Source organism: Lissotriton vulgaris, chromosome 8, assembly GCF_964263255.1.
Source record: "Lissotriton vulgaris chromosome 8, aLisVul1.2, whole genome shotgun sequence".
In the NCBI taxonomy this organism is placed as follows: domain Eukaryota; kingdom Metazoa; phylum Chordata; class Amphibia; order Caudata; family Salamandridae; genus Lissotriton; species Lissotriton vulgaris.
The window spans coordinates 1394107420-1394122617 of NC_141696.1; the positions used below are offsets into that span (position 1 = coordinate 1394107420).

The 15198-nt window shown below is 47.3% G+C and overlaps 1 protein-coding gene across 2 annotated transcripts in view; it reads left to right on the top strand.

Moving 5' to 3' along the window:
- LOC147698808 (E3 ubiquitin-protein ligase TTC3-like) overlaps positions 1-15198 on the top strand; it is a 1930429-nt gene that overhangs the window by 1091154 nt on the left and 824077 nt on the right. For both annotated transcript variants that reach the window (XR_015299370.1, XM_086935404.1), the window contains exon 31: positions 2118-2194. Coding sequence is in view for 1 of the 2 variants with exons in the window: in XM_086935404.1 (XP_086791530.1) it covers positions 2118-2194 (77 nt within the window). In the remaining variant the exon portion in view is untranslated. The remainder of the gene's footprint in view (positions 1-2117; positions 2195-15198) is intronic.

Genomic DNA, 15198 nt, shown 5'->3' on the forward strand with positions numbered 1-15198 from the left:
AGTTAACTGCCAATCACCTAGAAGGGTCTCTAAATGTCTGAGCTAGTGTTATCTTCCCGATCACACGTAGCATCTTCTGCTGCAGGTAGTCTAGGGCATCTTCTCCAAGTGGGGCAGTCCTCAGGTGGACTTGATTTCCTCTTCAGAGAATGCTCAATGCCTTCTGTTCTGTGGGCACTAGAGTCTGTTGAGGTGGAACTTTTAGTTGTATTACGCAAATTTCCCCCATACCCTTGATTCCTAGAGTTCTGAGCAAGGTTTGCTAAGACCACATCCAAGTCATTTACATACCCCCAGATTGGCTCAGGAATGTTTGGTATGCAGACCATTTGCTCTTCTCCCCTCTCAAGCTGCCATTCAGGCTCAACCTTCTCTCCCAGTCAGGGGGAGTAATCCTGCATCCAAATCTCGGAGGCCTCCACCTACATAGCTGGAGATTGAACAGGTACATTTAAGCTCATTTCAATTGCTACCTAAGGTGATTGATGTCATACTATATGAGCCCCTACACCAAAATAGCTTACTTTGGCTTATGGAGCAAGTTTGCATTTTGCTGCGTTGTCCGCTTTCTTCTACCTGCTAGACCAGCCATCCTTTTTTAAAATCTGCGATTGTAATGCATTTCTTAAATGGGTTGACAAACGTGCGTTCCCCCTTACCCCCTTGTTGTACCACACTAGGATTTAAATTTTGTTTTAACTAATAAGCACTCAGTTTAAGACCCTGCTTACTTGTCCCTTACAGATTTTGATGCTAACAGTATTTTTAGTTGCTATTAATTCACTAAGACTGGTGATCGAATTGCAAGCTCTTAGTTCACATTCACACTTTACTTACTTTTTCCCTGATAAGTTGCTGTTACGAGCCAGGGCTACCTTTCTGCCAAAAGTGATGACTTCCTTCCATCATTTGTCCCGCTTTCTATCCCCCTTTCCTCCCCATCCCACTAAGGAGGATGAATGGTTGCATGGGTTGGATCCTAGGTGGGCGGTCCATAATTACTTGGACCCACACCAAGGTCAGACGAACAGATGACCAGCTCTGGCATGAGGGGAAACTGTGCTGAAGAGGACCGTTTCAAGGTAAATCACTCTGCATCAAAATTTGCTATGCTTTTGCTAAAAAGGATCCTCCGGTGAGGATCAGGAATCATTCCCCCTGGCCTAAACCTTCCATTTCTGCCCTTACTGGAGCCGTTCCCATAGCAGACATTTGCAGGCAGTGACCTGGGCATACTTACTCTAAGCATTACTGCCTGGATTGTGAGGCACGTAGATGTGGCCACTTTGCAAAATCTGTCTTATAATGTTTTCTGGTCTGGTCATCCATCAACCCCCCACCCCTCCCCTCCTGGGGTGGGTATGCTTGGAAATTCTATTCTGCATGTGTGGAATCTCCAGGTAGAAGTATCTGACTGAACAAAAGGCTGCTCACATGCGGTAACAAACTTCTTGGTGGATACTCGATTTACCTGCAGATTCCTCAGCGACCTGTTAGCTTCCTATATGATAGATTCGCTTTAAAGACAGTTAATAAAATCAAAACATTTATTTTAGTATTGTACTACTCCTAGATTTCATTAAAATCATTTGCTTTGAAAACAGGCAGAGAAAATGGATGGAAACTCACATTGTTATGCCAAGGTGGGCGCTAAATGGCTTCAGTGATGTAGTCAGTCCCCTCTTTAGGCGTTGATTTGAAGCTAGCGCCCCCTGTGAGCTACACAAGAACTTTGAAGTTTCCAGATCCAGCCTGATGTCTGGGATTATTCTACAGGTGAGGAATATGCAGATAGATAAAATATCCACCAGAGAGATCATTACCATCGGTAAGTAACTTTGCTTGTATCACTAATCACATAATAGGTTTTGAAAGTAGAAATGTTAGACAAAATAGTTTTTGAATTGAAGCGTGAGGTTTTTTTCTGAAATAGAATACGTGTAAGAAGTTTTGTCTTTGTAGACTTTCCAGGTTAACTACCTTCTATAAACTGAAATATTTTGTTAACACCTAATAGTCTTTGTCTCCAGTGCTGCGCACATTGATAATTTAATGTTGAACTTGTTTTTCTTTGAGTTTAATTTTTTTAAATTTTCTGATATTTCTTTTTCTTTTAGCCATTATTATTGTTTCCTGGAGGTGTTGGTACAGCCACTCAAGAACTTGACCATATATCTGTGGAGAAAAATTTGTTGTAAGTACATTCATTGCCAGGAAACTCCAGCAGTACTGTCAAAGTCTAGTATCTCTTTTATCTGATAGAGACGTCTAGCCGCAGATTTCTTAACTTCGAATACCACCAGCCATCAGACTGGATCTGGAAAATTTCCCACAGCAGCACCTCTGCGCACCGGGGGGCGGCGTTGCCCGGCTCTGCCCTGACGTCGTCCACGGACATGTCAGCAGAGCCATATATGCCCGTCCCGACGCGCTAACGTCAGTTTTCTTCTTTTCTGCGTCTGATCGTGGCTCCTGGAAAACCAGCAGTTCCTTGGCCTGGTTTTTGGGCCTTCTACGACACTTTGTGTCGTGGGAACAGTGTGTAATGCCTTCCTGATTTAAGGCCTGTGCGCGTCAGATATCTGGCACTGACCCGCACCTCATTTGCATGTGGTGCCTCGGCAAGCACCACGACTCCAAGGACTGTGACGCCTGTCAGAGGATGAAACCAAAGTCCTTGAGGGAGCGCCACATGAAGTTGCTGGCCGCACAGGTGTCTGGTCCGGCTCCCTCCCGTCGCCGCTCTTCTCTGGATCAGGCTCGTTCCTGAGGTCGCTCCTGCAACTGCTGTGCGAGCACAGATGTTGCCTACGGAGAGCTGTCTGTGCCGCTGCCGCCCATTCCTCTCGCACTGCGCCAGGTAACGGTGCACAGCAGCCTCATTCTCCGTGCCCACCCTTTCCGGATGTTGGAGCAATGCGTGCCCAAATGGAGGCTTATTCAAAGGCACTCCAGGCTTGTTTTGAGTCGCCCCCTCCCCCTGGAGCGCCTTCAGGTCCCACAAAGGTAGCTGACACTTTTGCGGGTCTTTGTCTGCGGACATTTCCCCGGCACCGGCTGTGTGCGTTGACTCCGATTCCAGAGCCGATGCGAGGCCAGTGGCCAGGGCACAGCCCACCCGGCAGTCTGCTCATAGCCCCGTGTGGCCTCCTGCGCCAACGTCAGAGGCGGCGCCGGCGACGCCTAGGTCGACGCCGGATATTACACCAGGCTCAATGCCGGTTCCGGCACCTCGTGCTCCCTCCAGGCAGGTTGCAGTGGGCTTGCCGTCAGTCGGCGTCCCAGTCCACTCTACTGTGGAGGTCGTCGATGTCGAGGTGACTCCGATGCTGCGTCGATCGATGCCGGTCCCAGCGCCGACTCCACTTCTCTTGGTGGTTGCTCCCCCCCAACTCCTCGAGCGGCAATGGGTCTCCACCACAGCATCAGCCTACGCCCTTGCTGCCATTTACGCCTCCTCGCTTGGAACCTGATATTTCCCTGGACTCCCCTGATCAAAAAGCCCAGGTGCAAGTACCCTGTGTCGCCTGGCCTTAGTGTCAGTCTCCGGCTCCTCCACTGCTCATGTCCAGTGGTAGAATTAGCCTTCAATCGTCTCCCACTGACAAATCTCCTACTTGGATGGCAACTGAGTCTAGTGCTGCCTTTGCACGCGCTATTCATGGGACTGCTGCTGTGCTTGGCTTTCAGCCTCTTATGGTGCCTCTTCTCTCTAATCCTTTGTTGGATCTGCTCCATTTAGAGCCTATCGAAATAGAAACTTTGCTGCCCTTGGGAGACTCATTACTTGATATCCTGCGTGTCACATGGTCCATACCCTCTTCAGGTGACCCCGTGGATCGGGCTATTGCTCGTAGACACCGCCTACTCCGGTTGATCCTCTTTGTCTCTTCATCCACCAGATCAGGGACTAGTTGTTCAGGCAGCTTTTAACTTAGTCTTCACCCTCTTTGCACCTGTTGCCTCCCACCAGGGAGTCTAGGTGGCTGGATGATTGTGGTCTACAGCTTATCGCCTCTGCCAGGGCAGGCGTCCGGGCTTTAAATACAGCCTGTGTGTTTGTACGTGCATCCTCCGCTCTTTATGACTCAGTTGCTCACCTTCTCCCTTCTGTTCCAGAAGGTCCGTGGACAGAATTGCTTCGTCTACTGCAGCATGGTAGAAGCATTTTGCTGCAGTAAGCAGTTAGGTCCTGGGATGTGGAGCTGGTTGGACCATCACAATTCTCAAAAATATAAAGATTACCAACTTCACACTTACTTCTTAACTCTAAATTGTGAGCAACAAACCAAAATTAATCATAGGTTTGTTGGGTATCCTTTATTCTTACCCTTTGATATTTTTTATTATTTCATCATTTTTTCGTTTCATGTATGAAAAAAAACACTTTACATTCTACACAATTTTACACATATATACAAAACAATTCTACACATATATACAAAACAATTCTACAACACATATATACATATTACGTATACATTCCACATCTGTTTTTTGACCAACAAACAATTAATCTTTGCACGGTGTCCTAAGAATAGTAATGACTAGAAACACCAATGAAGGACAAAGTCACGCTCAACGGAAGGTTAAATGAAAATCAAGTCCATGCTCTGGTCTGATTGACAGTAAATGTCAGTTTTTTCTCCCCTTCTATATGCCGACTCGTTTCAAACCTGGTGATGTCACTTATCGGGTTCTCATCAGGGCTCTGTCACTTATGTTTGTCTGTAAGATGTATACAAAACAAAGCAGATTTTGTTTTAGTTATCTCTTCCTCCCATTTATCTGCCACTCTATTTTTAGTCTTTAAGGATCTGTTACCTGTTATCCAGCTTGTAGCCAGTTCCACAGGTTCACTCTTTATTGAATATTGCCAGTTTCTACCTTTGTTCTATGTGGTTTCCTACAACACAGAGGAAACATTTCATCACTATCTGTTATTTTAATAAGCCTTGGTGCCAGGATGCTTGGGCTCTTTTTGGACATACCTGTCTGTGTCTCTGGGCGTGTTTGGACACTTTTCTTGCCTCTAGCGATTGTTGTGTTGATGGCCGGTTATCACCTAAAAACGATCAAAAATGCCCTTAGTTTTATGGCGTGACCCTCGCAAGTCCTGCCCTGCTCCCGCTCCCGGAAAAAGGCATACCTGCATTTCTCGTTGTCTCCTTGCGCTCGCTTTCTTTTTCTCAGTCGGCTTTGTCAACACGGGGCCATTGTATCCCTCGTAGTCCTACGGACAATTAAATCCCAGTTAAACAACGGATATTTCCACTCCGTTAGTCTGCTTCTCAGACTTATTACCTGTACTACTTATTAACTGTAAGTTCGCCAAACCGGCACCATGTGATTCAGTCTGTGGACACGGCAGCCATCTTGGAACGTATACTTATACGTCCCACTTTGAACTGGATTCTGGGCAATGTAGTTCTATCGTGAGTCATTTGGCGGTTTGACTGCACCTTTCAGCACTGGATTTTCTCAGTCTTGATATCTCTGACAGCGTGTTGAGGCCTGTTTGAGTACTGTTACATTTTAAAATCAAATACGCCTCTTTTTGCAATAAAACTTTATCAATGTCTCCAGAGCATTTCGTTTCATTTATGCTAAACAATACTGACCATTTGAAATCATTTTCTCCGTGTCCTTTTTCAATGAAATGTTCCACCATGGGTGCGGTTATAACTTTATGTTCGAGGCATGTGGGCTGCTAAATTCATATCTTAGCATTAGATCGCCACCTAGTGTTGGGTCCGGATGATCGCACATTGTTGTCCTGGAAGAGTCTTCGAAGTATCCTGAGATGGGTGGCTCCTCCCCTGGACTACAGTGCGCATGGGCATCGGCTCCATCCCCAGATTGTTTTTTTCCGCCATTGGGTTCGGATGCGGTCTCGACGTCTCTCCGTCGGAACCGATTAAACATCTTTTTTTTTACGGCCAAAAGGCTTTGGGTTCTTTACGTCGGTATTGTTTGCGTACGGTCTCGAGTTCTTCCGTCTCTCGGAGCCGGAATCACCGGAGTTTTACTACTCTTCGGACATCGAGGCCTTCTCATCGCGACTCGACTAAGTTCCCAGCATGGAGCGGAGTCCGTTTAAACTCTGCCCGCTCTGTGGGTCCAAATACCCACATATAGACGTACACCCGGTCTGTAATAAGTGCCTTTCGCCAGACCATGACGAAGGAAGTTGCCGGGCCTGTGCGAAGTTCAGGTCGAAGAAAACTCTTACGATTCGGCGCGCAGTGCGCCTCGTGGCCAATCAGGCGGCCCCGGATCCAGATAACATCTTCGGCGATCAAGAAGAGGAGGACCAGAGCCATCATCTTCAAATCTCCCCGCCTGAGACGGAGGTCGAGGCTGATCCGGAATATGACGACGACGGAGTCGTGGGTCAAGGCCTTGAATACGTCGACGAGGTAGGGGACGACGTTATGGTTTATGGGGCCGAGGAAGATAGCTCAGGGGACGAGCTATGCCCCAAAGTTGATGAACATCAGGAAAGGGTCGCGGGATCGCCTGTCGGCCTTACCCAAGACCCTGTAGCGCAAGCCACGGCCCCGCCTGTCGGCCCGGCCACGGACATACTTGCTGCGCCGAGGGTTTCGAAACCGAAACTGAAAGCAACGGTCTCGACTACTCCTAAAATGGCCGACCCGAAACCGAAACCGAAAGTTAAGGACTCAATCGTCCCTAAGATGGCGGTCGCAACGGCAAAAACAAATAAACCAGCGACCTCATCGACTCCGTCGACCTCCGGTCCGCAGAAGTCGAAGAAACACGACGATTCCACAGGGTCGAAATCGGCGCCGGAGGAGAAATCCTCTAAGAAGGGTGGCACGCACAAGACAAGCAAGCCTGCCAAGACAACGGACACAGCCCCGGCTCCGACGGGGACATCTGCGCATCGCTCCAGGGACTCGGGGCCGTCCATCCCTCCAAAAGACCAACGGAACGTCGCATCCGAAGGCAAGGCCACCTCGTCGGTGCCAAAGACATCGGTCACCGACGCATCTCTCGTGGCTGCTTCACTACAGAGGATTAAAGACAAGGTTTTTTCTTCGTCGACGCCTACGCCATCGACGCAGAAGGCGGCAGACGTCCCGGTCAAACCGGCAAGTAAGCTCCTCTTCCTTCTACCGCCAAAAGTGGTGCCGAAGGCCTTTTCCACGAAATCGACGCCGAAGAAGTCGGAATCTTCTACGGCAGGGACATCTTCGGGTCAACTGCTCGACCCTGAAGAGGATTCAGAGTGTTTCATAGACGCGGACACGGGGAAGTTGACCCTTTATAAAAGGAAGATCACTTCGCAGCCGGTGGAATCCTACGTCATTCCCCTAAAGAAGAAAAAGTTTCCACAGGACGCCTCAGGCCTCATGGAACCTATCCAGCCTCCTCTGGGAAGGAGCCCAACACCGTCTCCAGACCACTCTGAAAGCGAGGGCTATGCTGAAGATGAACAATACACGTTCCCAGTCAATGAACCTGATGCACAGCCAGATTCTTATTATGGCATTGGGGACCAAGGCACCCAAGATGTGGGGCAAGACCCACAGACTTTCAGTACACGTGCATCCCCTACAGAGGATTCTGCAGGTTTACATGCACTCATTGAGAGGGCAGCTGCTAATCATGATGTGGACATGCATGCTGACCCAGTTGAGGAGGACTTTCTATTCGACACATTTTCAGTTTCGGAAAGAAATGTAAAGACCCTGCCTATGCTCAAAGGGGTCCTCAAGCATGCTGCGGACATCTTTAAAGAGCCTACCAGGGCGAGGGTGGTCAACCCACGTATTGAAAAAAAGTACAGACCAGCGCCTGCAGACCCTGCATACATTCGAGGACAATTGCCCCTTGACTCCTTGGTGGTAGCAAACGCACGCAAGAGGGCCAACTCCCAAACAACGGGTGAAGCTCCTCCCCCGGATAAGGAGTCCAAAGTGCTAGAGGCAGGAGGCAAAAGAGTGGCTGCACAGGCTGCCAATTTCTGGCGTATTGCAAATACACAGGCACTACTGGCACGGTATGATAGATCACATTACGACACACTAGAGCAGATTGTAGAACACCTGCCTCCGCAGTTTCAAGAGGGCACCAAAATGATTATACAAGAAGGACAACTGATTTCCAACGCGGCCATAAAGTGCGCACTTGATGTCGCGGACACAGCCGCTAGGGCCATTAACACCAGTGTCATGCTCAGAAGACAGGCTTGGCTCCGCATATCGGGGTTCAAACCTGACATTCAAACAACCATACTTAATCAACCAGTCAATCCTGATAGACTGTTTGGTCCAGATGTTGACACCACCCTGGAAAAGATTAAAAAGGACACTGAAACCGCTAAATCGATGGGGGCCCTACAATCTCAGCAGTTTCGTGGCAATAATTTTCGTCGCTCAGGTGCACGTGGGGTCACCAGAGGACAGATGGGTCAACAGTCACAGTTCCCTAGAGGTGGAGCACAGTCCTCGTACCCCAAACAAAACAAGAGGGGCTACAGGGGAAACAGCAACAAAGGACGTGGCAAAGGAGGCAACAATTCACGCTCCTCTGCCCCGAGCAACCAGTGACTCTCTGTCACTGCCCCCCGACCATTTAACACCTGTCGGGGGGAGAATACAGCAGTTCCTGCCCGTCTGGATCAACATCACCACAGACAGGTGGGTGCGACAGCTTATCCAGTACGGTTATTGTCTAGAGTTAAAGTCCACTCCACCCAACATTCCACCAAGGCAAAGACCTATGTCCGCAGAGCACTTGCACTTATTGCAGCAAGAAGTGTTGGTGATGCTGCAAAAAGGGGCAATCGAGCTCGTGCCAGTGGGGGAGGAAGGCACAGGGGTTTATTCCCTGTACTTCCTCATTCCAAAAAAGGACGGATCTCTCAGACCAATTCTGGATCTCCGTCCCCTCAATCTGTACATACTGTCAGAGCATTTCCACATGCTTACACTGCAACAGATTCTTCCTATGTTGAACAAAGGAGACTTCTTAGCAACCTTAGATCTCAAGGATGCTTATTTCCACATTCCGCTACATCCGTCCCACAGAAAGTACCTCAGGTTTACTATCCAGGGCACGCATTATCAGTTCAAAGTCCTACCCTTCGGAGTCACAACTGCCCCAAGGGTGTTTACCAAGTGTCTGGCGACAGTAGCAGCGCACCTCAGGAGGCACAACATCCATGTCTATCCCTACCTCGACGACTGGCTCGTTCAAGCCAGGTCGGAACAGCAGTGCGCCGCGGACATGTCGACTACCATTCACCTCCTTCACGACCTGGGTTTCTCGTTGAATTACCCAAAGTCACACCTTCAGCCGGCACACGTCCGGCAGTTTCTGGGTGCGACAATCAATACCCTGACAGCCTCGGCACAACCAAACCAGGTCAGGATAGACGGCATACAGTCTTTAATCCAGAAGTTCAGACCGGGACACTCACTTCCAGCAAGAGTGTTCATGCAGTTGATAGGCATGATGGCCTCCTGCATCTTCATAGTCCCTCACGCACGGTTGCATATGCGCCCGCTCCAGGAGTGCTTAGCAAATCAGTGGACACAGGCTCAGGGACAATTAACAGACCTAGTGTTGGTTACCAGTCGGGCATACAACTCTCTGCATTGGTGGACTCCACACAACCTTTGCAAGGGCCGACTGTTCCAGGAGCCAGTGCCACAAGTTATCCTGACGACGGACGCATCTCTCCAGGGATGGGGAGCACACCTGCTCACTTACACAGTGCAGGGACTATGGACGACGCAGCAACAGAAGATGCACATCAACTATCTAGAACTGATGGCGATCTTCATGGCACTCAAGTCCTTCATTGTACATCTGTGCAACAAAGTGGTGTTAGTCCGGACGGACAACATGACCGCGATGTACTACATCCAAAAGCAGGGGGGCACCCACTCACCACAGCTGTCTCACCTGGCTCAGAGCATGTGGAAGTGGGCCATTCAGAGGAACATCTTCCTCATGGCAGAACACCTCCCGGGGAAGGACAATCAGATGGCGGATCTGCTCAGCAGATACAGTCATCAAATGCACGAGTGGGAGATACATCCATCGGTACTCCAGCCGTACTTCCAAAGGTGGGGGCGTCCAGACATAGACCTGTTCGCCACAAGGGAGAACGCAAAATGCCAAAGCTTCGCCGCCAGGTTCCCACACCCCCAATCGCAGGGCAATGCGATATGGATGAACTGGTCAGGCAAATTTGCTTACGCTTTTCCCCCGACACCCCTGATACCACTGGTGGCGAGGAAACTACGGCAACACTCCATGACACTCACCCTAGTTGCTCCAACGTGGGCGCGCCAAGCATGGTACACCACGTTCCTCGAACTCTCAGTGGTCCCGCATCAAAGACTGCGCCTCACGCCCAGGCTTCTGACGCAGAACCATGGAGAAATTCAGCATCCAGATCCGCAACAGCTCAACCTAGCGATCTGGCTCCTGAAGTCTTAGAGTTTGGGTACCTAAACCTACCTCCTGAATGCATGAACATCATCAAGGAGGCGAGGAAGCCGTCAACCAGAGCATGCTATGCCGCAAAATGGAAGCGTTTTGTCATTTACTGTGCAGACAATGACATAAACCCGCTAGATGCATCTATCCCTAACATCATTTGCTATCTGTTACACCTTTATAAGTGCAAACTAGCGTTCACTTCTATTCGGATACATCTATCCGCCATCGCAGCTTACCTTCAAAATAGGCAGCATCTCTCAGTCTTCAGGGTGCCGGCCATTAAAGCGTTTCTGGAAGGCCTGAAGCGAGTCATTCCCCCAAGAACACCGCCAGCTCCCGTGTGGAACCTCAATGTGGTCCTCACAAGACTGATGGGACCACCGTTTGAGCCAATGCACTCGTGCGAACTGCAATTCCTAACGTGGAAAGTTGCTTTCCTAATTGCCATTACGTCACTAAGACGAGTAAGTGAGTTGCAAGCACTCACGATACAAGAGCCATTCATCCAGATTCATCCAAATAGGGTAGTGCTACGCACTAACCCCAAATTCCTTCCAAAGGTGGTGTCACATTTTCATCTCAACCAAACTATCGATTTGCCTGCATTCTTCAAATACCCACAAACAGTGGCGGAAAGGATGCTCCATACGTTAGACGTACGGAGGGCATTGATGTACTACATAGACAGGACACAACACTTTAGGAAGACAAAACAACTCTTTGTTGCCTTCTCACCACAACACAAAGGCAACCCAATTTCCAAAGCAGGAATAGCCAGATGGATTGTTAAGTGCATTCAAATCTGTTATCATAAAGCCAAGCGCACTTTAACAATACCCCCAAAGGCACACTCCACACGCAAGTTGGGGGCATCCATGGCTTTCCTTGGAAACATTCCTCTAGAGGACATTTGCAGAGCAGCCACGTGGATTACACCACATACCTTTACAAAACACTACTGTGTTGATGTACATTCCAAACAGCAAGCGGCTGTAGGACAGGCTGTTCTCAAGACACTTTTTCAGGTTTCTGCAGCTGGCACGGGCAACCGCCGCTGATGGAGGGACTGCTATGTATTCTATGCTAAGATATGAATTTAGCAGCCCACATGCCTCGAACTGAATATGCTACTTACCAGTATGCATCTGTTCTTGGCATGTAGGGCTGCTAACATTCATATCGCCCACCCTCCTCCCCGGTGCCTGTCGCAGCTGCAGATATACTATTGTATTCAATCATTAGCATGGACATCCTTTACACTTTTCACTCCATCCTCTGCCACAATGGCGAAAAACAATCTGGGGATGGAGCCGATGCCCATGCGCACTGTAGTCCAGGGGAGGAGCCACCCATCTCAGGATACTTCGAAGACTCTTCCAGGACAACAATGTGCGATCATCCGGACCCAACACTAGGTGGCGATCTAATGCTAAGATATGAATGTTAGCAGCCCTACATGCCAAGAACAGATGCATACTGGTAAGTAGCATATTCATTTTTATACGTGACCTATGTTGCGTTATTCGTATATTGGCTTGCTGGTTGGTTTTGCCAATATAGATTTTTGGGCAAGGACACGTGATGACGTAGACCACATTACGAGTCCTATAATTTGAGAAACCTGTATGTTTCCACTTCACGTTTGCATGCTGGACTTCACCTCCTTCAATCGTGGTTGAACAGGACACACAGTTTCCACACCTGTGATGTCCTTCTATGGGCTTCATTCCCCACTGCGACAAAAGGTCGCTCTTTGGTTTGGGCAATGCTACATCGGCACGCACAATTTGTTGCCCAATGCTTCGATTTTTCTTGTATGCGAACAGTGGGCATTGGGAATAGGCATTCCAATTCTTCTAAAAGGTGCCAGTTCTTCAAGACCATCTGTCTGATTTTGTGGGTGTCTGGGCCATATGTGGTCACACACACCATTCTGTTCAATTCACGTTTCTCCTTCGTTTCTAACAGACACTCTCGTGGAGTGAAACGAGCCCTCTTATAGGAATGTTTGAGCAATTTCCTCGGATAGCCTCTATGCATCATTTCGACACAAAAAGACTGCGCATGTTGCTCATAGTCCCTCACTTCCGTACAATTTCTTCTTATACGGAGTAACTGGCCATATGGTAAATTGGCCTTTAGATTTCTGGGGTGTGCACTCTGCTGGTGCAGTATTTTATTCTTATCAGTCTTTTTCTTGTAAAGGGAAGATTTCAGTCGACCCTCAGTGCTTGTAATTTCAACATCTAGAAATGTCATTTTCGCAAAACTGGATTCAATGGAGAATTTTATATCATGGTGTTTCATGTTCAGCCACTCATGAAACTCCATCAATTCGGTATGACTCCCCTGCCACAGGAGCCATACGTCGTCCATGTATCGTAACCACTGCTTTATGTGCTCTTTGAAAGGGTTGTTGTTATAGACAAATCTTTTCTCATATTCTGCCATATACAGCACAGCCATTTCTGAGGCATAAGGGCATCCCATCGCTGTACCCTTGATTTGCATAAAGAATTGATCATTGAAGCGGAAGTAATTCTTTTTTAGAGCCACTTCTGCCAGCTTTAGAATAAATAATGTGGGGACTCTGTGTGGTCTCTCTCGGGCTTCCAAGTAGAGCTCCATCACCTCCAACGCTTCGTCCTGAGGGATCTGCGTGTAGAGGGACGTGACATCCATTGTTGCCATGAGTTGTGTGGATGGATCGAACTCAGTCCCCTCAACTTTCACCACAAAATCGGTGGTGTCTCAAGTATGATTTAACTTTTACCTCAAAGAGTTTAAGAAAAAAGTCGACATATTTTGCGATTGGCTCAAGACATGAGTCACACCCGGAGACGATATGTCGTCCCGGTGGGTCATTAAGATTTTTGTGAATTTTCGGGAGAAAATATAAGATTGGTGTTCTTGGAAACTTTTTCAGTAAAAACTCACTTTCCTTGGGGCCCAAAAAGCCACTTTCTCTCCCTAAGTTAACGATTTCAGATATTGTCCCTTGTATTTGTTTCACTGGATCCTCCTGTAGTTTTCTGTACCATATGTGATTGTCTACCTGTGATAGTCCCTCTGCTATATACTTGTCTCTAGGCCAGATCACGACCGCTCCGCCTTTATCGGCCTGTTCAATCACAACTGAAAAATCTTCTTTGAGATTTCTCAATGCAACTCGTTGCCCCTTGCTTATGTTTTGTTGTACATATTTTTTACTCTTTTCCAGCTTGTTAATAGATGACAACATTATCTGCTCAAAGGCATAGACTTGTTTTGGAATGTTATGGCTTGGTATAAAGGTAGATCGATTCCGTAGACCTGTTGTCTCATTGTCTACACTTGGTGGTTGATTGGCAAAAAAGGCCTTGAGTCTTATCTTGCGACAAAACTCAATTGTCTCAAGTTTAATTTTTGTGAAATCTGTTTGCTGGCGAGGGACAAATTTGAGTCCTAAATTTAATACGGGCTCCTCATCTTTCGTTAATTCTTTTGATGATAAATTGACTATAGTTGAAGGGGCCTCTATGATTTGTAATAGTTCCTCCTCGTTCGCATCTCCCATGGTGTCTTGAATCTTGCTTTTGGTTGTTGACCCTTCTCTAAAAAAGAGACTTGTTTTTTATTGCTATTTCCTCTCGTGTCTGAACCAGAGGAATCAGACGAAGAGGTCTCAGAGAAAGCTTTGAATCTATTCTGGGATCTCCCTTGATAGTTATACAAGGCCCCACGTGAGTCTGCCTGTGAATAGTAATCGTCTTTCAGTAATGGGTATGCCTTTTCCAATGTAAAAGATTTTGAATCTCTCTCGTATTGTGCGGTCTTATTGTTAATGGTATTAAATTTGAAGGACTGGATTTCCTTCCAGAAGTGCTTTCGCATCCGGCACCACCTCGCTATTTTTAATGGTTTGAGTTAGTTCCCCATTTGCAAATGTTACACTAAGTACTTCTGCCCAACAACAGAATGAATCAGATAAACTGATCAGGCTATGCAAGAAACATATTAGAACAGAGCTTCACGGGCATTTCCTCCTGAAACATCTAAAAGGAGGTACTATTCCCTGGGGACTCCAGGTGAAAAATATCCCAGTGATATTTACAGAGGATGCAGAGTACAGGAAAGGATTTAGCTGTATAAATACGAAGTGTAGCCGTGACCTGATGGTCCACACAATCCAAACAGCGCAAAGACTCTGTGAGAAAGAGCTACAAGAAATAGAGAAACTAACTCAAACCATTAAAAATAGCGAGGTGGTGCCGGATGCGAACGCACTTTTAGAAAAAATAGAGAAGAAAATCCAGTCCTTCAAAGATAATACCTTTTCTACATTTTCTCCATAGGAATCCATTGTCTGCTTTTCTATGAAATTTCTTCTAAGTGTCTACTTTTGAAAACTTGAAATGTACTTTAAAAATCAAACGAAATACTGAAACGCAATTACATACCTGTTTTAATTTGAGACCCCAGTACTGGACCCAGGAGCCTAGTACTGGATTACAAAAGTAACAAGATCATACTTTACATGCAACCTGAATTTTCTCCCATTGGATTACATTGCCAGATTTTCATTGAAAAGTTTTTAAGTGTGAACTTTTAAAACCGCTTTATATTACTGAAAAATCACTACTATACCTAAAACGATTTTACTAGATTGGTTTTAGCTTAGACCCCAGGACTGAATTAGGATCCAGTCCTGGAACTACCAAAGTAATCTACGAAGTAATG